This window comes from Anabrus simplex, chromosome 1 (genome assembly GCF_040414725.1).
Source record: "Anabrus simplex isolate iqAnaSimp1 chromosome 1, ASM4041472v1, whole genome shotgun sequence".
Lineage (NCBI taxonomy): Eukaryota > Metazoa > Arthropoda > Insecta > Orthoptera > Tettigoniidae > Anabrus > Anabrus simplex.
The window spans coordinates 1,564,541,182-1,564,567,735 of record NC_090265.1 but is presented as its reverse complement, the minus strand read 5'-3'; the positions used below and the strand labels follow the sequence as shown (position 1 = coordinate 1,564,567,735).

Sequence of the window (26,554 nt, the reverse complement as noted above, 5' to 3'; positions counted from 1 at the left end):
CACTGTCCTCTTCTTACAGGGAGGTTTAAATAATAGATGGATTTATTCGCAGTGTTAAAAAGGTAGTCACAACATAATTCTGAAGTAGCTAGTAAGTAGATAGGCTATTAGGTTATACTATTTATTAGTTTAATGAATCTTAGTATTATAACTTAGTTGATATTTGACAATTAAACTAGACTCTAGCCTACCCTATGACTATGAGTCATGCTCATGACCACTCAAAAGTACCTGTTTTATATTGGGAAGAAAGGCTCAGTATTTTCTCAGTTCATATGTCACATCGTTGCACAAGACTTCAATCATATGTGGACAGACGCAATAACAGTATGTTGAATCAGAAAAACCAGCGGGCTACTGTACATCTCGGGTAGCCTATACAAAATATGACGATTTTAAAAAATCTTCAGCTGATAGAAAAATACATATTTTCAAAAATGACTGAGCAAGTTGTCATGCGGTTAATATCGCGTGGCTATGCGCTTGCATTCGGGGGATGGTGGGTTCGAATCCCACCGTCGGCAGCCTTTAAGATGGTTTTCCGTAGTTTCCCCATTTTCACACCAGGAAATGCTGGGACTGTACCTTAATTCAGGCTATGGCTGCTACCTTCCTAATCCTAACCTTTCCCACCCTGCGTCGCCGGAAATCTTCGATGTATTAGAGTAACTGGCATTTTTTCTAAGAAAGGAGTTCATAGTATGAAGACCAGATGGCAGCTGCGAGCACTGAATGCTGTTTCTGCTGTCTTACCAGCACATACTACACAGATGCAGTAGGAGCGGTGACCAATGAGCCGTGAATCGGATCACTGTATCAATTCAGTAACGTGAACAGAATCAAATGAATCGATTCAGTAATATGAATCGAATGTCCCATCACTACTTATTTGGAGCCATTTCTGATAAGCCTTTTTTTTTTTTTTTTACGTTTACAGGCTGCTCTCACTTCATCATTCCACCAAGATGTTCGCCTTTTCCCATCTTTACACACAGTTGTTCCTAGGGCATTCCCTTGCTGTGTCTACTACAGTATCCCTGTATGCCAGCCATTCACTTTCTATACCCTGAACCTGCTTACTGTCTACTGTTCGAAACTTCTCACTAATCATATCCATGTACTTCTGTCTAATTTCCGCGTCCTGCAGATTTTCTACCCTTATTCGTTTGCAGACAGATTTCACTTTATCTACCCTAGGCCTAGAGATACTTAGTTCACTACAGATCAGATAGTGGTCTGTATCATCGAAAAATCCCCGGAAAACTCGTACATTCCTAACAGATTTCCTGAATTCGAAGTCTGTTAAGATATAGTCTATTATGGATCTGGTACCCCTAGCCTCCCAAGTGTAGCGGTGAATAGCCTTATGCTTGAAGAATGTATTTGTAACAGCTAAACCCATACTAGCACAGAAGTCCAGCAAACGCTTCCCATACCCATTAGCTTCCAAATCTTCCCCACATTTACCAATCACCCTTTCGTATCCTTCAGTTCTATTCCCAACTCTCTTAAAAAGCATCACGATAGTGGGAAAACAAAATGTATGGAGCACGCTTGGCGTTCGAGCAACGAAAGCACATTCTGAAGTAGTTTATCAGGTTTGATAATGTCGTTGAAGTACAATGTCAGTGGAGGAGGGAGTTTGAAACAGAACCTCCAACACACCTAACAATTAAACGCATTACTGGGAAGTTCGAGACGCATGGAACGATTTGCGATATTCACAAAGGAAGATAGGGAAGAACGCGCACAGCTACCAGTCCTGCTTCGTTGGCTCACGTGTTGGAAAGTTTTGCTAATTCTCCACAGAAGTCTGCTACGCAATGTGCACGGGAAGTGGGGATTAGCAGTAGGGGAATGTAAATTTGCCAAGTAAACTTTGTAAGGTGTTTGTGTTGTTCCATAAAAGGTAAGTTTGTTTCTGCTGTACTACATATTAATGGGTTGTGAAGCATGCCAGTAGAACAAAGCTGTTGCAAGGTCTTGCTGTTGAGCAAAATTTAAGGTTATGGTTAATGACTGCATGCGGGGTAGATTTGAACACTGCCTTTGGGGGCAAGTGTTCAAATGTGCCCCACTATAAGTACACACGTTTATGAAGCAAAATATAACAAAAAACTCCTACTGACTAGATTGAATTTATTTTAGGACTGAGCAAAACGATGGTTCGTACTTACATTAAGAAGAGAAACAAACCGGATGTCCCGGAGGAGGTTATAGGGGAGGCTGTAAGAGCTGTCGTGGAGAGAAGTCTTTCGTTGAGGGAGGGTGCTTCAAAATATGGAATGACTCTCACTGCATTGAACTACAGAGTTAAAAAGGAGAAGAATGACCTAAACAAATCTTGTGTGTTTTCTTCGCGGTATGCAAGTCAGCAAGTGTTCAGTGAAAATAAAGAGCTAATGTACAAGATTACATTTTTAACTGCTCTAAAATTAGTTACGGAATGACTTGCATGCCAATCCGTCAGTTCACATACAATTATGCTAAGAAATCGAGCTATTAATATCCAACTACCTGGGATGAAAACAACATTGCAGGAATTGACTGGGTACAGGGATTTATGAAGTGACATAAGAAACTTCTTCGTAAGCCTGAAAATACAAGTCTTGCCAGAGCCAGTGCATTCAACAAACCAAATGTAATGGAATTTTATGACAATTATGAGAACGCACTTAAATTGGTGCCGATCAGTGCGGACAGAGTCTTGAATCTCGATGAAACGGGGGTATCTACAGTTGTACAGTCTCCAAATGTTGTTGCACAGGTGGGGGTAAAGCAGGTTGGGCAAATAGTTTCTGGAGAGCGCGGGACAATGATAACAGTTTGTATGATAATCAATGTTGTTGGTAATAGTTTACCACCCGTCTTCGTCTTTCTAAGGGCGAGACATGCTGACTCACTGATGTTTGGTGCACCACATGGAAACCTGGCCTAGTCAATAGTCCTAGAAGTAGCTGGATGACAGGACCTTTGTTTTTAATGGTACTGGAGCATGTCAAGTAATGACTAGGTGTTCGAAGGAAGACCCTATCATTTTGTTAATGGATAATCATGAGTCCCATTGCACTCTACATTCGTTCTGTATGCCCGAGGGCATGTTATGCAAGAACAACTGGTGTAATATGACTATGGCACAAGTGAAAACAAATTCATAAAAACTTCAAAGGTGCTGTATGCACTTACTAACAACATCTGACACTAAAAGGTGAGAATACATTAAGATTAAACGTAATAAATTATTCACAGCTAATGGCTGGCACCAGAAGAAGGTTATGGCCTACAAACAGAACACTCCGCTGATTTCAGAGTCACACTCTTGCCGCTTGTCTTTCATGAACTACACTGGGACATATGATATGCAGATGAACTATATACAACCAACACACGGATGTAAATAAAACTACAGCTAGACCTATAAAAAGACTGTAGGCTGTTTTACTAATTTATGCCATGCTAAACTATACTGTACTATATTAGAGAAATAAAGACTAGAAATAACAATACGAAAAACACAAATTACTGAAGAAAATGTAAAAGATTGCGAACTGTACCGAATACCATACATGCCGAGCAAAGTAGCTTAACTACGTGGTGAATGAACATAATACAGTTGGCAACTAGGTTTTGAGATTGCACTCAACCCGTATAAATCAATATGTATGTCAGCTTGGGATTGGCTGGATATTTATATGTTTCCGTACTCAACCACCAGATAGAGCCAAAATCTGCTGCAACATCAATTTAGAAGCTAGGCCTATATTGTCCAGAGTGTAGAGTATTGTACTGAGGAAGTTGGGCTCGTTGTTAGGGTCGCTTAGCTGTGAGCTTGCATTTGGGAGGTCGTGGATTCGAATCCCACTGTTAGTTTCCCAGTTTCACACCTTTACCCTTTAGGCATAATATCCCTATGCAACAGAAATGACTCAGAAAGATGAGAGTAGAGTTGAGGCAGCTGAAATGAAATTCCTGAGTATGGTACAGAAGACAAGGAGGGATAAGTGAGAAATGAAGACATACGAAAAGAGCTGAATGTACAAAAATTAAATGACAAACAGGAACAGAACAGATTGAAGTGGTTTGGACAAGTCAAGCAGATGAAAGAAGAAAGATTGCCAAGACAAGCACTGGAAAGACATGACAGGAAAGAGAGGATGATGGAGACCAAGAATAAGATGGATGGGATGGTTTGAAGAACAGCATAACAGAACCTGAACTGGAATACAATGTTGGATGAGGAATGGTGGAGAGACAGGATGAAGTGGAAAGGAATCATATTTGCCCCCACCTGGTGTCAGCTGGAAAAGGTGAATTGATGATGATGATGATGATTCTCTCTTACATGCTCCTTTTAAGTTTATCTTGCCAATACTTTGTTCATGTGCTTTCAGAGTTGTAGCAGAATTGAGTGAAATGTTCTGTTGACATTTACTTTTTGTTTTCTTAGGTTTGGCTGCCCCGGATCCTGGAGCAGGTGGAGATGCTCCGAAGAAAACTACATTATCACCGGATGCTAAGGAATTTTTCCCGAAAGGATACAGTTCTCAGCAGTTTGAAGATGTACGTTTCAGCTGTTTTCTTTCTTAATAAATGCGAGAGGTTTTAGATGTGTAGCTTGAAATTTTGTGCATGGTAAGTTCTTGATAGCTCTTCAGAGCCTAGGCTGTTGTTGTCTAGCTTTGTATTTGGAGAACCATACTGTCTATACCTTTGCAGCTTGGGTGTGGTTTCACCATTAATTATCTAGCAAAGTGGCATGGTGAATGGGCTGGTAGTTTTTGTGATTGAGACAGTCTGTATTTTATACTGGAAAACAAAGTGACAGCCTATTACATAGACAATTATAGAACTCATCTGAGGCGCTTAGTATCAAAAGCTGCCAAATCCATTTTTTGACAGAATGGAGTTATACATTACTACTGACAATTTTTATCCCGAGGAATTCAATGCAACATTGGTTTTGGATCAAAACCCGACATATGCCCTTAAAATACGTAGTCAGATATGAGGTTGAGTTTCAGTATCCACCAAATCCAACACCTTTAGTGACATTTTTACTGTCAAAGTCCGCCAAATCCCGGTCAGCCAATCAGCGCTTCACGTGTGTGTTTACTGCTACTCTGCATGTCACACCCTTGAAGCATTTTCATCTGTTTGAATGTGGTGTTAAAATTACTAACAAAACATTTTTGGAGAAGAATGGAGGAATAATGAGCTGCTTCAGCTTTATTCAACTTTAGAAAAACAGGAACATCTAGGACTTCAGGCTGAAGAACATGAAGATAGTATTTCATGAAGAAGAATTTGACGCACATGTAGCGTCAATCCAAGAAAAGTGTTAAAAAAACTTAAGTTTCAATTTCTTAATGCTTCTTGAACTGTGTTGCTGGCCTGAGTAGCTCAGGCAGTAGAGCGCTGGCCTTATGAAATCAAGTTAGCATGTTCGATCCCGGCCCAGTCCGGTGGTATTTGAAGGTGCTCAAAGACGTCAGCCTCATGTCGGTAGATTTACTTGCATGTTAAAGAACACCTGTGGGACAAAATTCTGGCACCTCAGTGTCTCTGAAAAGCGTAAAGATAGTTAGTGGGACATACAGTAAAACCAATAACATTATTATTGAACTGGGTTGTAATTGAGTGATAACTTCCTTTATAAGGTGGTAATAAAACTCGAATAGATAGCTAAATTAACTTAAACTAGTAACCATTAATTATTAAAAGCGATTATTGTTTTTCATAGGCAATAGCACATCTTTAGTGTTACCCATATTTTCAAATCCTTCATTCCTTTGTTTCAGAACACGCTAAATCCCAATTTCAGTATCAAACAATGCCACATCCAAATTTCCTCCACTTTTTTTTCAGATATTTTACAAACCATATTCCATAAGACTTTTACATTTTAAAATGTTGCACTAAATGGCTAATTTAAAATGTTAGTTATATAGTTCTTTATTCTGGACAGGTTTTTGCAGTTTGCCGAAAATGCAGGTAAATGGATTTGGTTGCTTTTGTTACTAGGCATGACAATATCTGCGATTGGAATCACTTCATGGGGAAAGAAATGGGAAATGGGTGACAAAATCGGTCTTAACCTTGCAAAAGTTGCAGGTGATCTAACAGATCGGATAGGTACAATTTTACTTGTACCTCTAAGGCAAGTGGTAAGCCTGTGCGTGGGCTCCCCACTATCTTCCTAGCTGGGCAGTTGTAGCCTGTCTGTCATCAGTGTGACTCAAATACCTCGGCTACTGGTAAACACTTTCAAGTTTACTTATTGTATCTTCAATACAGAACAAAATGAGATTAGTTACTTGTAAATCGGCTACTGGTGTCGTCGTCATTGATCTCTGAGTTCGCCGCGACTACCGACATAAATTTTTCCAATTTCAAGTTTCCTCCATTCAGTACTTTAATGTGTTCTCAGAGTAAAGTAATAAGAATTTAGTGGAGGTTCAGGCACAAGATCAAAAATAGTTTACAAAATGGAATATGATTTGTGAGATCATCACAGCTTGTATTAAAGTTCAGTATGTTTGATTTTAATTTCTAATAGAATATTGGTATAAACCTTCTTTTGGCAATTCCATCACTGCTTGCAAGTCTTGAAATTTGACTTTTCCATGCTTTCTTTCTTTCTTTCTTTCTTTCTTTCTTTCTTTCTTTCTTTCTTTCTTTCTTTCTTTCTTTTCTTTCTTTCTTTTCTTCCTTCTTTCTTAGTGTTCACATACACAATGCAGAAATCATATTGTCATGAGGGATAAAATACAGTATCAGGTTCGTAAGGAACAAACTACTGTATTTAAAAAATATGTTGTTTCCATACGCAACATGTCTTTCTCAACAATGTGCAAAATAAGCTTTATGAATATCTGAAATGGTCTCTTGTTCCTTATCGATGAAGTGTTTGGGAGTATTTGCTTGGGTGTAGTTACTCCCACTTTAAAAAATAAGGAACTGAATCAATGAATTGTCTGATATCTTTTTAAGTTTTTATCTTGGCTGCTTACTATTGCTTCCGTAATTTTCCTTCCATAAGAACATTTGCTATGTTATTTTGTTTCTCCATCACCATGAATGTAGGATGGTGGTTTGTATCTAAATTATTAGTGAAGAATAATTTGCAGATAATTAAAAAATAAAATACAATTTGAACGATATATTACCAGCAAAAACACACAGTTGAATGTTTTATTCTTCATTCATTGCCCACCTGATGGCCATGATCGTTATGGTGTCAAGTCTATATAGTCTGACATGCCAAACGCCTTGATTCAATTTCAAACCTCTCTGCAGTGTTCAGTTGGAGTGAGGGCATATGACAGTGATGATGATCATGATGATGATTTGTCTATTAAATGAAGACATTAAGCCTCAAGCTGACCCCTTGGTGTTATTTGACAGAAGTAGACTATGTACTGACACCAGATTTCATCCTCTCCCTGCCTCATTAATTGTCTCGCATCCAGACGCAAAAGTCACCCATGGCCATCATATAGAAAGACCTGCACCTGGCAGGCCGAATATGTTTTCGGACACTCCCAGCACTGAAAATCATATGATAAACTTAATTTTCTATCTTTTTTGCTCATTTTGCATTCCTTTCCAGAAGACTGGACTGTTCTAAATGTTCCAGCGCATTTTCTACATTGTTTTATTTACACTTTTTCTAGTTAACCCGTCAATATCTGTTGCTATCATTCAATCCAGTATCACATTTACTCTGTAATACTGGATGTGTAAGTAGTTCCTCTTCAAAGCAGTGAAGAAATTGGTATAAGAGTAGGGTGACCAGAGGTCCTCTTTTATCCAGATATGTCCACCTTTGCAGATGATTGTCTGAGCGGATTATTTAAAAGACTCAAAATGTCATCTTTTTTTTTTAAAAGTGAATCTGCTTATTTTGGGGTATCTGTTTTACTACTTTGTTTTTACATGAAGGTGCTATGGAAAAGATGTCATAAGCTTGCTAAGTATGATTCAAGGCAGAAGAGGAATTTGAGTGCAGACACTTAGGGCTAAAGTGAAATGTCAGACTCAGATACACATCCGGCCGCTGTAATACAGTAGAAGAGAATTCCCGTTTTTATGACAGTGTTATTATGCCCTTCAAAAATTCCTATATTATTCTGAGTAATATTCTTTGATTACAATGAGAACCCTTTTACTGATTCATCCGCTATTACACGCAAAATCGGGCGTGTTAGTTTTTATCCGTTATCAATATTTATACACCACTCCGGCGTTTATATTGCAAGGTTCGTTCCGTGACCTCCCAGTCAGAATCCCTAATAATCATGAGTAATTTAAGTGTAACATATAAAGAGAAGATAAAGCAAAAACAGTGGAAGTGAGTGATTAAGTGTAAATCAAATATCATTGCAGTGAATAAGTGCAGAATTATAATTAAAAGCATTTCTTAAAGCTACTCTCAACTTGGAACATTCAGTGAGCCAGAGAGTGAAGCAATATTGGGCAATAAGTATATTTGTCAGAGAAGGAAGTAAACAGACCAGAAGGCCATAGTTGGAGGCTCAAATTGGGTGGACCAGGAAAAGCAAGCCTGTTGTTGGTCACATAGGAAGGTGCCCTGCAAAATAAGAACGCACATAGTGGTGCAGTCATTCCTTCTAGAAATATTCTGTGGAAGGTCACCAGTCACATGTACGTACAGAAGACGGGTGGGACCACACTTGAAGTAACCAATAGGAAGCTAACAAATCATTGATGTTAGGGAACATTGTAGTAAGAGATGACTTGTTCTAGAAGCTCAGAGAAGTGATAAAAGGGAGAGACAAGGGAGACTCATGGTGATTCTGGTGGTCATTCTGATCGGTCATTCTGGTAACTTGGAAAGAAGCAGTCTCTCGGGAAGGGATGGTCACTAGGTAACTTGCCAGAGAACAGACTCTGTAGAATAAAGTCAGTGAAGATAGCACTATATGGAGTTAGGCCGCATTCACAATGCAAACGTAACCGTAAACTTAACGACGTAACGTAACCGTAAAATTTGAGGTATTCACAATGGAGGAAAGTAACATGAACGTAAAGAGTACACAGCAGCCAATCAAAACACTGCCATGTTATTTAGCACGGAAGTTTTGGGCTATCTTGCAGTTTTATATTTTAATACCTCGACGGAATCAAACAACGTGGTAGTGGAATTCATATTACTTCAAACACCTCTTGCTTTGCTTCTGGGAGCTGTGTACCTAAAAAGGTGAACTAAGCAACGGTGCAGAAAATGGGTTCATACCTTGAATCAAAGAAGGTTATGTCAGGGCAATTTCAGTAATCTACTGTAAGAAATGACCCTCATCAGTTCGTTTTGTACATGTGGATGAAACCTGAACTCTTTGACACTATCTTACGATATGATTCCCCTTTTCTAATAAAAAGAAGTGTAAGGTATCCTGTGACCCTAGCTATCATACCCCGATGAGATGTTTGGATATCGTTTTCGTAAACTAGTAGTCCGTCATAATGTTAAGAAATATGTAGGGACACTTTTTAATCTATGACAGGGATTGTCTTTCGTCCGTTCGCCATCTCTGTGAGCTTGTCTCCCGTCATACCGTCAGATTTCATTGCTGCAGGATATTTATTTCCATGTATTAATTTTTGGTACAGAGTCTTTGTAATTCTTTTTCCTTTTATCATACATACACACAACGATTATTTTGAAAGGGAATTACAAGTGTTTCGTCGAAAGAAGTCATTATATCGTGCACAAAATACAATGTTTATGTCTGCTCTGATTGGCTGGTTCTTAAACCTAACGTAAAATTAACCGCAAGAGCTTGGAGTTTGCAATCCCTTAATTTTACGGACTCACAGTTAAGTTTACGTCGGCGCATTGTGAATGGTTCCATTAGATAACATGGCCGCTAACTTCTAAGTTAACGTTAATTTTAAGTTAACGTTATGTTAAGTTTGCATTGTTAATGGGGCTTTAGTCAGATCAGGCAACAGCTGAGCGTGCCATCAGTTAGCAAAGATAGCAGTACAAGAAGTTATTAAGATTAGGCAGCAGCTGAGCTTGCCAATCAGGAGAACTGGTTAGCTGTGTCCCACAGGGTAAGGCACAGAGTCAGTACGTAGAGAACTCGCTGAGTGTTTGAAGGAGACTGTTCACCTTAGAAAAAGTTCTGTGTTCAAGTCCTGAAACCATCAGGGAAGAATCTGAGGAACCCTACAGCGAGGATTCAAGAAAGAAACTTCAAAACCTGAGATAAGTATCAACTAGTTAAGATACTAAAAGACTGAAGGGAATTTATAAGTGTTGTATAGTGAAATGTAGAAGTGTGTGTGTTTTCTAAAGAAGTCAGAGACTGATAAACTGATTATTTAAAATTAATGTTGAGAGAAGAATAATTACAGGTGTGCTGTAGTGTTATTGAAAAGGATATACTTGACAATCTATTTAAAATAAATTAGAGTAAGAATTTAATGGTGTCAGAAAGTGTTTTCTATCAAGGTCAGTCTGATATTTGAACCCTAGTGCCCAGCCTGTCCATTCCCTAGGATACGACATCACTGCACTTAGTAAATAAGATATTCAGCAACCAGGCCTAGTTTAAATATCATATGACTCACTAACATAACCCTACAACACTTGAAATTGACAAAATTTAACCAACACTTGTTGGTAAAACACAACAGTGCACACGCAACACATTACAGGGGGGGGGGAAGCACTGAAATAGCATACCGTACTCAGTAAATGAGAAATTCAGCAACCAAATCTACTTTAAATAAGCACATGACTCACTAACATAACCCTACAGCCAGTACACTTGAAAGTGACAAAATCAAACCAACATTTGTTGGTAAATCACATCAATACACAACATGTATTTATGTTAAGTGCTCAGCCTGGAGGCTCAACAGTTCCCATCAGTTGTCACTGAAAAGACATACTAGGGAAGTGAGAAGTGAGGTAGTTTCCCGTTGCTTTCCTCACTGACCCAGAAGTTGCAATTACATATCAGTCTGCCAAGCCCACTAAAATGAACGCAATATTTTCACACCGTCCATGACAGGGACTGGCTGCATAAGGAATGGCATTACTAGAATCACTCATACCTCAGTCACTTTCATGTTGTCAAAGCCAAGGATGAGACTGAGACAGTTTAATGAATGTAACAAAATTGCTCCAGCCCATATGAGAAGACATAGTGCACTGAGAATACTAGGTCTTATCAGCAAAGGAATATTACATGAAAAAACCAATTACCCAGGACAGTGAAATAACATGCTCAACGAATACACATTCACCAGCCACATCCTACTTGAAATGTACAATTAAAGGTGTATTTGTAAGAACATCAGGTTATTTTCAATGTCACTACTCAAGATTAGAGACAAACTAAACTGACACACATAAAAAAGCTTTTCAATCTGTTGAGCACACAAGTTAAATATAGGCCAAACATTACACTATAAGATACCTGTAAAAAAAAAACACGTTATTATTAAACAAAGAATGACATGCTTCATTCTTAAAAGAACATCAGATTCTATCAAGTCACATTCAGTACTCGTTTACTTTGTCTAAACACCTATGAATTCATAATTTGGAACTTATGTTAATGAAGTCCTGCCTTCTCTAACTCCAAAACTCGAAAACTGGTGCTCCTTTATTGGCTTGAATCCCAACAACTGCAAGTTCTCTGCCCTCTACTATATCACTCCCCCAACCTGGTCAGGTCAGTGAAATGCTGCACTCCTCCTTCAGGTGCTTTACCTCTAGTGTGTCCTTAGTAATATTATTGTAGTTGCTATCATTATTTCTCGTATTTAACTATTTTTTAAATATGCAAGGGTTCTTAATGAACATTTTATGGTCTGCCTATTATACTGGAACTTTTTTAATTAGAGAGTCATTGTAAGATGTTATTTTTTGTGATAAATGATAATCAATTCAAGGATTGTCTCGAGTGACGAGGACAGTGCGTAAGTTCAGAGAACCTACCACAGATAAGAATATCCTAACCCACGTTCCAGACGTTTAAGTCAGATTACCTCCTGTGGGATTCATTAAGCGCTAATGTAACAAGTGTGAACGAGTCAGTACTGGAAAGTATGGCTTCCTTCTTAACAAATTAAACTGACACGTTATATTTTGAAGAGGATCATTTACTGCTAAGTTTCAAACTTTGTATCCCTTTGCTTTTTGCCTTGGTTCTGCATTTGCAGCATTACAGGTACTTCTCTTGGAGTTTTCAGATTGAAGTGTCTTTGCCAGTTCTTTTGAGACACTTCTTTCCTAAAGAGCTTTACCATAACTATTGATGAAAGCATTTACTATCACCTTAATGCACTTTTTGATCATTGTTTTCAACTTCATACTACACTGACACTCATCATCAAGGTTACATACACTACTCTCAATTAACTGAAATCCTAACACTACCAGTGCCTCTCTTTGATTGTGTAACGTAACAAATTCTGAAATTAAAATGTGTCAGGGTGAAAATGAATTGCTTGTAAATAGTGACAGGGAAGTGATGGTGTATTTTATTATAGTGAACAGAGGTGGTTTGAAATGTCCATTCTGTATGGTCTTGTCCATTATAAACTGTCTAAACACCTGTGAATTTGAAATTTGGAACATTAATGAAGTAGTATACCGTTGTAACATTTTCAGACTTTTACAGGCGTTAATTAGTGACAGTTACGAACCAGAATTTCTTACATAGTTATAACTAGAGAAATGATTTTTTTCATTTCTGATACTGTAACTTCAACCAATCTTTGCAAACGAGAATATGGACCCATATTTCTGGAATTCATTTTATTTTGCTGTGCTTATTTATTAGTTTCAGTTACTAAAAGATTCCAGATAGCATTCGAGAAAAAAAATAGAAATATGTTATAGGAGGACTGTTTCTCGGACAATTTCATACAACTGCGTTTCGAAACTTGAACTTCTCTTCCACTTTTATTTCTGGCTCTGGAGGATAAACTATTGTCCACTTCGGTTCTGTTTGGTCAACTGCATTACTGTCATTATCATTATCATCATAAATGGCTGGTTCATTGTGTTCCACAACATTGTCAATATCAGTGTGGAAATCACAGCTCATATTACTCGCCACTACCTGACGAATTATTGTCAAAATCATCGTCAATTCCTTCTAAAAATTCTTCACTATCACCTTCGCCATCCAGATCAAACAAACAATTACGAATTTCACTACTTCCTGACAATTCACTCATTTTGTGCTGCAAAAGCTAATGCACATCAAACAGCCATAGCAAGCACAACAGAATGACCGTCTGCAAAGCGTCCTCGTTTTTCCACGTGTATACCGCACACTCTGTCACACTAAACTACTTCAGAATTGTGCTGTGTTATAGAGTAGAGTTTCCTCTTCAACATGATGCAAGATATGTCATAAAGATGTTGAATGTCAGGACGCTATCTCGAAATTAGTCAGCGCTGGCGTAATGCATCTCGACAGCGACTCTGCCGGTTGAGTAATAGGGAAATGAGTCGCGATCGCGACGACTGCCGGTTCCAGGGTTAATGTTGAACTTTTAGAGTCTACTAACCCCTGTAGGTGGGACTGTTGAATACATCCACGGTATCCCCTGCCTGTAATAAAAAGTAGCTAAATTAGGAATCACCAGAGGCGCTTAGCTCGGGAGGATGTGTTGGTGACCATAGGACCTCTAGCTGAGCCTGACATTGTTTCCACTTAACTGGTGCTAGTTTCTTCACTTTCATCTTTTCTACTAAGACCTCCATTGATCAACTCATTCATTTCCAACGTCAATGGTGTTATGTTTCCAAGGTCTAGGGAGTTTTTCATTTTCGTGCCAATTGTAACCCTTCCCTTTCATTTTTCTGTTGTAGTTAGAGTTATGGGAGGATGGTTGCTTAGTTGTACTCTCTATTTTAATAATAATAATCACCACCACGTTTCTCTTAACCCTCAGTAACTTGCTGTACTATTCCACCCACCAGAACCCGCGGTCAATCTTTTTGACTGCGCGGATTCTATGAGCTATATTAAAACTAAAATTATTGTTTAAGCACACAGTATAAATGCCAGACCATGGATTTATTGCAAAAATGTATGTCTAGCCTGTTGAGAGTATTTGGCATTATAAGCTATCCTACTACACATAACAAAAATAAATATTCTGCACATTAGTTTATGAAGAATGTTTGGCAATCAGAACTACTTGTTATGAATATTGTTCATTAGAGAATATAAATTAAAGAAAGTTCTACGCAGATAAAAATTTAAACATTATAAAACTTACAGAATGAAAAACCCATTCAAGACACTCCCAAACTCCATAATACACTAGTCTTTAGTTATTTTCATTCTCCAATTCAAAAAATGTTGGTGAAAGTTTGTTCTAGTAAAATAACACTGAAAACACAACAAATTCAATAACGATTGAAAACTATTTCACAACATATCCAAACTCGCCAAGTAGTATTCAGTCATCACTATCCTCCTCTACCATTTCAATATTTTCCACTATGCACTGGACACATGTTGGCGATGTGTGTTCTCGGCAGATGAAACATGAACATGAAGCACACCTGGTTTTGGTTTTACGATTCTTTTTTTTTTTTTTTCTGTCACAAAAAGCACAGTGCCCATTTGACTTACCGGCACCTGACATCAGTTCTCTTCTTGAAGACCCGAAATGCTGCGTAAAATGGATCTTTATATCAGGAGCAATACAGTCGACTGATGCACAATGAATCGTGTAATACCTGCGCAACATCATTGAGAGCTCCCTCAAATAGTTCCGGGAGTTATGTCACTTCCATTTTGTTTGTCTCTAAAAATAATGAAACTGTTTATTGCTCCAATGTTCAAATGCATGTGTAATAATGTAAGGGGCCATCGATTACTGATTCTAGAAACAGAGTATTCTGATTTCATCTTGTCAACAACGTCAACACCCCCTTTTGTAAGGTAATAAAAAGTAACCATCTCAGGTTTGTAGGCTTCTCTTGAATCTGGGTCGATCTTATCATCGCCATGCATCGTAGAAAGGAGAAGTACATATATGTTCTTTTTAGGAACATATGAGAGATGTGTTTGTTCTCCTCATTATGCAAAGAGGCCAGTATTTTCTTTATGAGGCTTCTTTTAGACAAGGACTGGGGGAATCCGTGGTTTTTTCTTCATCCCGACCATTGTAAGTTTGTGATTAGTAAGTAGTGATTCCGCCAGTGATACTGAGGTATACCAATTAATTGTCCGTAGTAGTGTTGCGCCCAGATCCGGAAACTGGCTTAACTAGCCGCTCAACTACGCTTTTTCCACTATTATCAACCTTATAAGGCCCTTCAGGTTGTTTACCTACATATACTTCCACCTTATATGTGTAGAAATACCTTGATACCATATTTTCCTGGCTTTACAGTATATTGTCTGAAGGAACATCGACCGCAAAAGCCTTCTAACATCTCATCAATTGTGATATATTCACTAAGTGAATATTAATTCATGCATCTAGATATGAAGTCCTCAAAAATCATCCTGATGTGTGTTAGCAAATCTGAGAGCACATAAGAGAAACTAAAATCTTGTTCTGGACATCGTAAGGTGAAAAGCTTCAACCCAGTCCCATCTGTAGCCCACAGGTCCCTCAGGTTCAAATGCCTTGATTTGTGTACACCTGCCAAATACAGAAGACCATTCGCAGCCTTTGTTTCTGCAATGTTTGTGTTAGCAGTATCACGTGGTCTGTCATAGTTAGGTGCTTTTTTTTTTTTTTTTTCAATCCGTAAATTGGTGTATGTTAAATTTCCTCAAGTACCTCGTTAGGGAAATATAGCTGCCTTCCTTCTAAGGAAGACTGGATATGTCTTGCCTCTGTTATAGCACCTGGTAAATGAGATGGTATTATATTCTGTTTTCTTGTACAACCTATTTTATGTATTACATGAGCATCCCACCTTGTTTTATTGTCCTTACCAATCAGATATGGTGCTGGATCAAACACTATGGAAGGAATGTCTGTTTCATGTTCAGATTAACCAGACTCCCCTGTTTCTGTATTATGTGCACTTTCATTCACTGAATCATTCCCTGATGGATGCTCATTATCAGAGGTCTGGGTATTATCAAAAGGCACACAATCAGAATCGTTACCATCAAAAGAATGGCATCTAGTAGTACTCTGTTCTCATTCAAAGCACTGTTCAGCTATTCTTCTTCTTTTTCTGCACTCTGGAGAAGTTGAAAAATTCTTTCTTGTCACTTAGGATCCATGTCTTGTATAAAAATAAATAACACAATCTGCAGAATTCGCATTCAGACTGGTATGCACACAGCACAAACAAAAGAACAAAGTAAAACACATTTACTCGTGCATGGAAGAAAAGACCACGACTTCTGTCGAGTTCAGAATTTTCTCGACAAGACAATAATGACAACACCAGTATAGTTGGTCCGCTGTTGGACACTAAATTTGTAAATTTGCTCATTCAGAACAAATATTTCAAGTTCCCTATGGTAATCAGCATCTGTGTCATCAAGACAATAATGGACACTAAATTAAAATTAACTGTTGCTGCAGTAGAGTTGCCAACAGTCCAACAAAGGTAAAGAGGTGCAAGAGCATAGCCAGATTTAAGCTCTTCACAAGTTATGGAGAAAAAAAGTGAATGTGCGGTTGAAAAGACCATGCAGTGACTTCTCTTGGGTTAAGGGCAAGAGGGTGGGAAGAATATCTCATTGAACATCAACTGGTGCCCAGTCTAGGGAAGACCTGACCTCCATTCTCATGTCTCTAGCCCTCCCCACAAATTCTCCCCACAGTTCCACAGCTATGTCCCTTTCTGTTACCCCTCCCCTCCCCTCCCCTCCCCACCTCTCCCTCTCTCCCCCCCGCTCCCTTTTCTATGGTAATTTAAGACACTTTTTCTAGAAAAAAATCATGTATATGCCAGTAGCTTTTCTTATGTGTGCATCAAATTTATGGGAGTAATTTGGATTTGAAGACTCAGATATTTACACTATTGAACATTGGCTGAACTTGGATACTTATATGTAATATATTATTCTTGTTCCTGTCCTTTATCCCATTTTATTTGGATTGGTACATTCTTATTTGTAATGCGATTTGTATAATTTGAAAGCCGGTTATTACTATTCTACTAGTTTATAGGCTAAATTCTTTCATATTACCAAGTAATGTGTGTTTAATTTTATTTGAGCTAGATATTGATTGTTGAGAATTTCAGTACATGTATGTTGTCTGCTGTACTGTGACAGGTAAGGAAAATGAAGAAGGCTGTGATGGATATGAATTTTCTCTCTTGAATTTTTAGGGGCGAGGAAATCCTCCTATATATTATACACCTTCAGTTCCTCACTGGGCAAATGCACCAGTTCTTCAGCAGGGCAGGTTATATTCTAACTGTAGCTGGGCTCCTCCAGATCCCAATTCAGTCTTCAAGGTTGGTCTCAGCATGCCGTTGACTGACATTGAGTGTGTAGTTGCATGGTATCATTTCCACATTATTTTGTGATGTTTTTTTTTTTTAATTTTTTTTTTAAAATATTGCCCCAAAGTTTGTGACTAATTTCCACTATTTTATTTTGTTACACTAGAATACATATTATATTATTGCTGTAAGGCTGTTTCATAGTTTTTGCCCTAAAACTTATAAAGCATAATATAGAGAATTGTCTATCACAAAAAGATTGAATTATGTATGCCAACATAAATATACATACAATAGACATGCATAGAATTTAATTCAAAGCGGAAAGTTTAATAACCTTAAATTAACCTAAAGTTGCAGTGTTTTAAACATATCTCTGTACCGACAAATTTTCGTTATAGAGTTACCTCTTTCTTGGAATTCAGTGAGAAGGATGCATCTCTTTTTGATGATACAGCTTTAACTTCAGAAACTACAGAAAATAAATGAAATCTCAAATCACTTTCAGCATAAAGTCTGTATATACATATGAAGAAAAAGCCATTTTGCACAAATATGTAGATGAAAAAGATAATAAAGCTGATATGGCTTTATTTGCTATCACTGGAAACTCCTCCTTTTAGCTTAACCAAAACCCAATAAATGACAGAAATTTATAACTTTTCTGTTACTGAAAATCAGTGGAAATTTCAAGAAGCTGTTGTTTATTTGTGCTTGGTGTGGATTCCAAAATTCTTGTCTCTTCAAAGGGAATGCCAGTTGTTATACTTGGACATAGCAAGCAAATATTCCCTGAAGGTTTTTCAAAGTCCCTTCAAATGTTCTTTAACCATATTAACATTTTCTTCCAAAGAAGAATTTACACCAGGTTGTCATAAAAGGCATGAGAGCACTCCATTTGATTGGTATTGAAACACGTTTCCCAAAAGTTAAACTCCGTTTGATTGGCATTGAAACGTTTCCCACAAGATAAGTTTTTTATGAATGATTTGATATGTTTATATTAGATACATTTACATTTGATCCCTGAAAAGATATTTAACCTGTTAATTTTTTGAAAATGTCTGCCGGATGAGCTAATGTCTGAAGCCATATCAAATTTTCCATGCACTTTCATTTGTGAAAGGCATGCCAGGTGATAGAATCGTAAACTTTGTCTGTAAGCAAAATCTGGAAACGGTTCTACCCTGTGATAGCCATGAAACTTCAGTGTGAGATAATAAACAGTTGTAAATGCTTCCCATTTCCTCACAAAACGCTGCAAAAGTTTGGGAACTTGTAGGGTGAACCTTAAGAAAATTAGACAATTTTCACTGCAACGTGCAACACAGATCTAAATCCATTGGGCATGCATTTGGAAACAAACGCTTGTGTGTGAGTGCGACAGTGTGTCCAAGAAGAGTTTGGCACCACCAATTTCACTTGAGCAATAAACCCACCAATATACCCTGTCATAGATTTTGCATCAGCAGACAAAATGCCTACACAGCAATTCCAGGGTATTGTATTTCCACGAAGTATTCATCGGTTAACTTTATTTTTTCTAGTACTCTCTTTTTTTAAGGGTTTGCTGAATAATAGCTACACTTCTACAGATTAATATCATCACCATCTGCTATGCTTATAACACCTTGCCATTTGCCTTCACTTCGATGCTAAACAGTGAACAGCTCGTAGTTGACATTTTGCTCACAGGAGCCCTGGTAGGATGTCCCTCTTGATGACTTTCTTAGTTCCAACAGACAAACATATCCCTTGTGAATACATGTTTTTTGGTGATTAACGAAGTGTTCATGATTTTGTACGGGTTTCTTATTGATTAGCTGCGACTGAATAAGAATCACGCTTTAGGAACCTAATGTATGTCTTTCTGTTGTGCAGTTTATTTGTGTTTAATTGGTGTTTCATTTTTCAAATTTTTCTGTGCGTTCATAGGCCTATCGGGGAAAAGTAATAATGTTTACTTGTCGTAGGTGGTGGTTAGTTACAATGGTATAGGCTACTGTTGTGTGCCATACTGCGAGAGTATGAATGGAAAAGTAAAGAGGATTTCCTTTCATGAATTCAGAGCTCAGACAAATGACTCAATGCTATTTCTAGAGATGTATTTGTACCCAGTTTTCAGGCAAGAACATCTTTCATATGTGGGCGGCATTTTCTTGAATCTGATTTTTGCCTTGGGATGAAAATAAAGAAATTGCAGGATAAGGTTTAGCCCACTGTGTTTAAAGATTATACTGCAAACAAAACACCTAAAAATAATTGCAGATAGGAGAGAAATTGTGAAAAATAATGTGAACCCTGGAAAGAAGAAGTTAGGCAATGAGTACATATTTTAAGGCAATAATGACACTACTACGCTAGAAACAGGAAGAGATGATGAAAACCCACACAACTTGCAATGTATCAATTTGACCAATATTATAACAAGTCCATTGAAGTTCAGATGGAAAAATAATGCTAACATTAATTTTAGCACTGCAAAGCGTTTGTTGTCACTAAGAATCAAACTGAGGCATGCAAATAAAAAAGTTAAACATTGAGAGATGGAGGTATAAGACCAGAGGAGGCAGTTGTACCAGCACTCTTCATGTTTAAAAGGTATGCTAGAAATTAACAAACATAACCCTTTCAACATAAAATGTTCGTGTATTTTGTATCAAATTGTGAACTTTAATAAAATATCACCCAGATGGCCACAATTGTTTGAATTACCAACAAAGAGCACACTGAACCACTATATAGGAGATACATCCTGTAAAACAGGTGTAACGGATGTAGTGAAAGCCAGACTTCAAGTAGATCGAGAAAGATTGAATGAAGTCGAAAGAATGTGTTCTCTGATTATTGATGTGGTGTCTATCAAACATCAGCTACAGTACAATAAGAAACTGGATACATTTTTGGTCGTAAGGACACTTTCAGCACATACAATAGCTGATACCGTACATGTGGAAATAGATCCGATGAATTCTTATGAAATTTACAAGTTGTAATATTCTTCAAGATGCGAGAGAAAATCGGACAGAACTTGCGAACCATTTATTGTGCTTCCTGATAAATGGTTTATCAGCAAACTACCAAATTCCTGTGTGGCATACATCTTTTCAAAGAAACTTTCTGGCTTTGAATTTCACACCCTAACACTGTTATTAATTAAACAAGTGGAAGCTTGTGGTTTTGTAATACTGAGGTTAATTACTGACAATCACAAAACTAATGGAAACATGACGAGATGATTGTTCAAAGGAAAATCACAAATATATCATCCGGAAGACCAAAGCAGACCTTTATTTCTAGCTTTTGACCAGTGCCACATATTGAAGAATGTTAGAAACCTTTTTCTAGAAAAGACAGTGACAGACATGAAGAAATAACAGGCAGGCATCTAGAAAACTTGTATGAACTGCAGTCAAAGGAAATAACTAAGCCTGTTCCTTTCCTAACAAGGAAGCACATTACACCTACGAACTTCGAGAAGTTGAATGTATAAAGAGCGAAAGAAGTATTCTCTACAGAAGTCATCACTGCTCTGAAATATTTGAAGGAAACTTCTTCCCATATGAAAGCGCAAGCTTTTAAGAATTGCAGTGCAACTGTTACTTTTTTGAAATTAATAAAGAAATTGTTCGATGTTCATGATATAAATAGCGGTAATGCATGGCTACATAAAGAGAAAATACACTTTTTTTATTTACATAAGTGGCCACAGACTATCTTGGTTGGAAAATGAGATTCCGCCGTATCTGGCGAAAATTAAGAAATGGAGTGAAGAAAAGGCTACTTCTTTGGCCATTAAATGTATCAAGTACTTTCTGTCGTCTGGATTTCATTTTGTACTTATGAGAACATTTAACAGCGACGCAATAGAGAATTTCTTCAGTAAATTAAGACATATTTCAGGAAATATTCTGGATTTTAGGGTAGTAATATTCAAGGTGAACAGAATATTGAAAACAGGCTTATTTTCATTATCATCCCACATACAGAGAAATAAAGGAAAAATGGAGACAAAGATCACCTCATGCAAGAATGTGCAGAGAAAAGAAATTTAACAGAATACTATTCCAGTGACTAATATCTTATACAACCTTATTTAGCCTCCACGTAAGTTCTGTTATCCACAATATTTTTCCATACGTTCTATTATGTTTACTGTAATTTGCATGCACTCATTGTTTACCTAAATTTCAGGTCTTGGATTTGTTACCATGGAACAAGCATCGATGACATACATTGGAAGTTTTATAGTATATCAAGTGGGGAAGGAAACTCAATGTAAACTGTGCTATTGGCTAATCGACAATGGTAAAATGAGTTCCCCGCTGACAGATTTAATTTACATCAGGAACATTTCAGATAAGCATTGTTATCAAAAATCTACCAGAGTGTGTGAAACTTTTACTGACATTGTTCTGCCTGTACTGACAAAATCTTGTGTACTAACCTGCACCTCATCTTCTGGCAACAGTCATAACAAGCAGTTAAGGAAGCTGATTTGTAAAATACCAATTGCTATCTTTCTTGAAAAAATTGCTCACAAAACAGTACCTAAATGGAAAACCTTTATGTGGTAAAATATTACGAGTTTAAGGTGCCTGCAGCAGACGGGAAGACAGCAAGGAACATCTTGCAGTGCTCTGAGGTGAGTAGCAGAGGATTATAACACTGCTGTATGTACAGGATTCCAGCTGGAATGACGAGGCGTTATAAGCATAGCAGATGGCAATGTTAATATAATGGCCGAAAAGTAGCAAAATGAATAAATTGGCAACATCAGTCTATTTGTCAGGTTGAATCTCAAAAAGGAGGACTCTACAAACTTTCCAGAATTTCCATTTCAGCATACTTTGTCAAGTCTTTAATCCAGCAGTCAGTCCTGTTGTTGGACAATTGTACCATATTGACTTTTTCCTGAAGATTCTCCAAGAATGTGCTTTACTACATCGGTTATACAGGGTGGCACTAGAATTCTGTGATCAAATGAGGTTTCACAGTTATAGCATTTCTGCAGTTCCAGCAATAAGAGGCTTTGAGAGCATTCTCATTGTCACAATTTGTAACAGGTTCAAAAGAGCTTCAATCATTTTTCCACTCATTAGCTTTTTATGTAAAATAAAATCAGAAGACTTAGTTTCTAAATACTGTAGCATGTGAGTAGAAAAGGTTCCAGGTTCTTGTTAGCAAGAATGTCGCCACAAGCAACACTCTGGATTCATGAATAGTCCTTGTCACCTTTATATGAAAATCCAGATCAGGTGTAATTATCATCCTTTCTTTTCTTTACACGTAGTTCACCTTTAACAAGAGTTGAGGATATTTTGATGGTAAACTCAATCTTTGCAATACTTAAATTCCTTTTCAAAACAGCATCAAACTGACATGCTTCATCTCTATTTGGGAGGCATCTTTAGCATAGAACAAAAACATAGTGAATATACCCTTGGAGTTCCTAATAAACTGCCATATCTTAAATAACATCTCTAAACTTCTTGAGTTATACATTAAAAACTCAATCGAATGTCACAATTAAAAATATACACTTCAACAGACCTGCTTAACCCATTAGTGTCGTGCGTTGCCATATGGCAATGATTTTTCCACCTTTTTCTTTTAGTACTGTTGGCAACAACAAGAAAGAATCTGGAAGACTATGGTGTCATCCGACAGTTATACAAGTGTTAGTAGAATCAAGTAATCATGTTTATTTAATTTTAAAATCTACTGTTGTTACACAAGGAGTGGTGGACTGTTGGTTATTTTAATATTCCTATGAATTGGCTGCAAGTTTCGTGTAAGAAGGATATAAAATTTATAAATAAAGTTGTATCATTAAATTATGTTTACAGTAGTGTTGTGCACACTTGATTATATATGTTGTAAGCATTTGAAATAGTACGGGCCCACAATGCCGTAGTAGTGCTTGATGAATCATTAGTGTCAGCACTAGGTGTTTATACTCGGTAAAATTTCTGCAGCTGTCAGATCTTGTTACTTTATCCTAATTCATACGTCTTTCTTGTAGAAAGGGATTTTCCCTTTCAGAAGCATTGGATATGCTACTGACTGAAGATCTCTAGAGTGATATTTTAGTGGAACCACCCAATGTGAGTGTAGTTACAGACAAGGGCTAATTCTGTCTGTCATTCACAGCAATATTGAGAAAATGGGAAGGTTTCAACAGCTGAAATTAGTACCAGTTCTTTATGAGAAAAATACAATAAACTTCTTATAACCACAATTTGTACTTTCTGAAGAAAATTGTCTGAAGCTTCATTGTAGGTGGTTGCCAACGAGCACAGAATAACACAGAGATGGCGACACATATTGCAATGCATTCGCTCGCTGAGGCCGAGTTTTGTGGTCGTTGCCATACTAGCAGCCAACGAACGTGGAATAAGATACTATAGAGCACTTTACCAACGTGCTGCCAAAACGGAAGCAGATGCAATATTATAGACCAGTTGCCACCTATTGTTGATCAAGTTGCATCATTTAAATTAAATACATGAATTCTGTATTATGATTTGAGTTTATTGAAATGTTGAAAGGAGTTGCAACAAAAAGGAGTGTCGGTGCGACGTGAAGCCCCTAGCAAAAAAAAAAAAAAGAAAGGTTTGCATTTAGGAAAGAAATCAGAAATCTCCATATAAATTATGGGAAATATAAAATGACAGTCATGTTAGCTGAAGAAGTACTGAAGTACTTAAAACGACTTCAGATGCCAGTCAGTACCAACCAATATTTGTTTTTTCTTTGCAGTCAAATGTGAAAGTAGTCGGGCAAATTAACATAGTCGACCAACACGTTCTGAACATTCTGAAAGGTGAGCAAAATTTGTGAATAATGATGTTAGAAGCATCTGAGTACTTACAAAGTTCTTCTTCGCCTGTCTCTCTCTAGCCCGGCCAACCTGCATGCGGCCTTGTGTATGACTACAGATAGCCGGTTGTCTGTCAGGAGCAGCAAGCGTGTGAGCGGAGGCAAGAGGGAGGCGTTGAGGGGAAATTGAAGAGGGAGAAAAGGGGGAAAGACTACGTGTGTCTGTTACGGTAGTTTTAACAAAGAATGTACAGGGTGGCCCAAAAGCCCGTTCACATTTTACAAGGCAATACTTTATGGAATATTGGAGGTAGAGAGGTAATAAATGATGCACATGATTGGCATGACATGGGTTTATGTTGACACCAAAAATATAGTACACAAAATGATCAACAGGTGGTGCTTTATACCATACACAAGCAATAATCAGCATAACAATAAGGTTTAGCAATGTCAATGTTCTTTATAACACATGCTCAACATGTCGGCTGTCATTCATCAGCAATGGGTAGTCGGGGGGACAATGTTGTGAACAGCACTGTACAGCATATCCGTAGGTATGGTGAGAAATTGCTATCGTATGTTGTCTTTTAGCATCATTAATGAGGTCGGCAGAAGGCGGTAGACTTGCAACTTCAGGTAACCCCACAACCAGTAACCACATGGATTGAGGTTGGGGGACCAGGGAGGCCAAGCACGACATTGCTGTGATTACAGGCGCATCTGATGCCCTCTTTCATGACAGCTCCTTTTATACTGTACACGGGTCTCATGCGGTATCACTGATGTGTTGCTGTCCAGCACCATTTGTTGGCCTGTTTGTGCACTCGTTGTTGTATCAATAAAACTCCATGTTGTGTCAAGCATGTGTGGTGATTTTTACCTGATGTGTTGCTGTCCAGCGCCATCTGTTGGCCATTTTGTGTACTTTATTTTGGTGTCAATAAAACTCCATGTCATGCCAGTCATGTTTATTAATTATTACCTTTCCACCTCCAATATTTCGTGAAGTATTGCCTTGTCAAATGTTAACGGACTATTGGGTCGCCCTGTATTTATGATCTCAAAAAGAATATTGAGGGTTTCTAAAATTTAATTTAAACTACCATTTGGGTTATTTCTTCGATCTATATTGATGAAGATGTTCTCATAAATATTTAACAGAATACCTTTATTGGATATTTTGAGAATGAACAAGTCTTGTTGTATAGTTGAAAAAGAATTAAAATCGGATATATGGATACTCGGGGGGAAAAAGGGAAATTGTGTCACTTTCAACAATGAAAATATTTAGCAGATCACGAACATATTCAAAAAGCAAAATCTCAGTGTAGCATTTCAAACAGTCAGGTATGTCTACTTTGTTTTACAATCATCACGGCATTAATACCAGAACAAAATTCACTAATTCCAGGGTCTATAAGTTGAACTGTACACAATGCCAAGCAAGCTACATAGGTCAAACAGGACACAGTTCTTTTTTTTCTTTTCTTTTACTCGTTACCAGGAGTATACCAATGCCAAAAAACACAACAGATTTTTCAGAAATTCTATACAGGTTATTTTGTTATCTAGGCAGTTTGATTACAAAAGACAACAGATGTTCTGTGGAAATTAGAAGCAGAATTGCAATAACAGGACAAGCTTTCATAGAGAGAAAAAATGTATTAGTGAATAACTCTCTTTGCATGGAATGAAATTAGCAGTTTGTGAAGACACTTATTTGGAATGTATTGCTGTATGTTTGCAAAAGATGGACCCTCTTGAAACAAGATGATAAACATTTGGAAGCATTGGAAATGAGGTTGTGGAACAAAAGAAACAAAACAGCTGTATAGAAAAACCAATGAAAAGTTTAAAGAATGTATTGTATTCAAGTCAGAAAAAAATGTAGATACACAAATGGCAATCTTAAATTAAGTTGCACAACAGTAGACCAGTGACGTGCAACCTCAACAGTGTTTGATGTCACAAGGAAAAGATCTTCTACTATACAAGATGCAGGGCTCAGCAAGCAATCCAGTAGATGTTCCATGGTCTGGGGGTCTCCGCAGTTGCAGCTAACGTTGACAGGAAAGTGCCGTTTCTGGAGATTGCTTTTGGATCTTTCAACTCCAGAACAAAGATGATTGAGTGATCTCCACACAATCCAAGTTTGTTCATGCCCAGGTGGAAGGCTTTCTGAAAAGCGAGGCGAGGTAGAGTTATTATCAAGTCGAGAAAACCACATTTGTTTTCTTGCTGTAGCTGATGGTTTTCAGGAAGCTTTTCCGGGATATCAGTCTAGTAGAGGTAGGTGGTATA

At 37.6% G+C, this 26,554-nt stretch overlaps 1 protein-coding gene across 1 annotated transcript in view; it reads left to right on the top strand.

The window, feature by feature from the left end:
• Paip1 (Poly(A) binding protein interacting protein 1) overlaps positions 1-26,554 on the top strand; it is a 108,438-nt gene that overhangs the window by 7,999 nt on the left and 73,885 nt on the right. Inside the window, exon 3 of the mRNA XM_067138129.2 lies at positions 4,448-4,560. Coding sequence (XP_066994230.1) covers positions 4,448-4,560 — 113 coding nt within the window. The remainder of the gene's footprint in view (positions 1-4,447; positions 4,561-26,554) is intronic.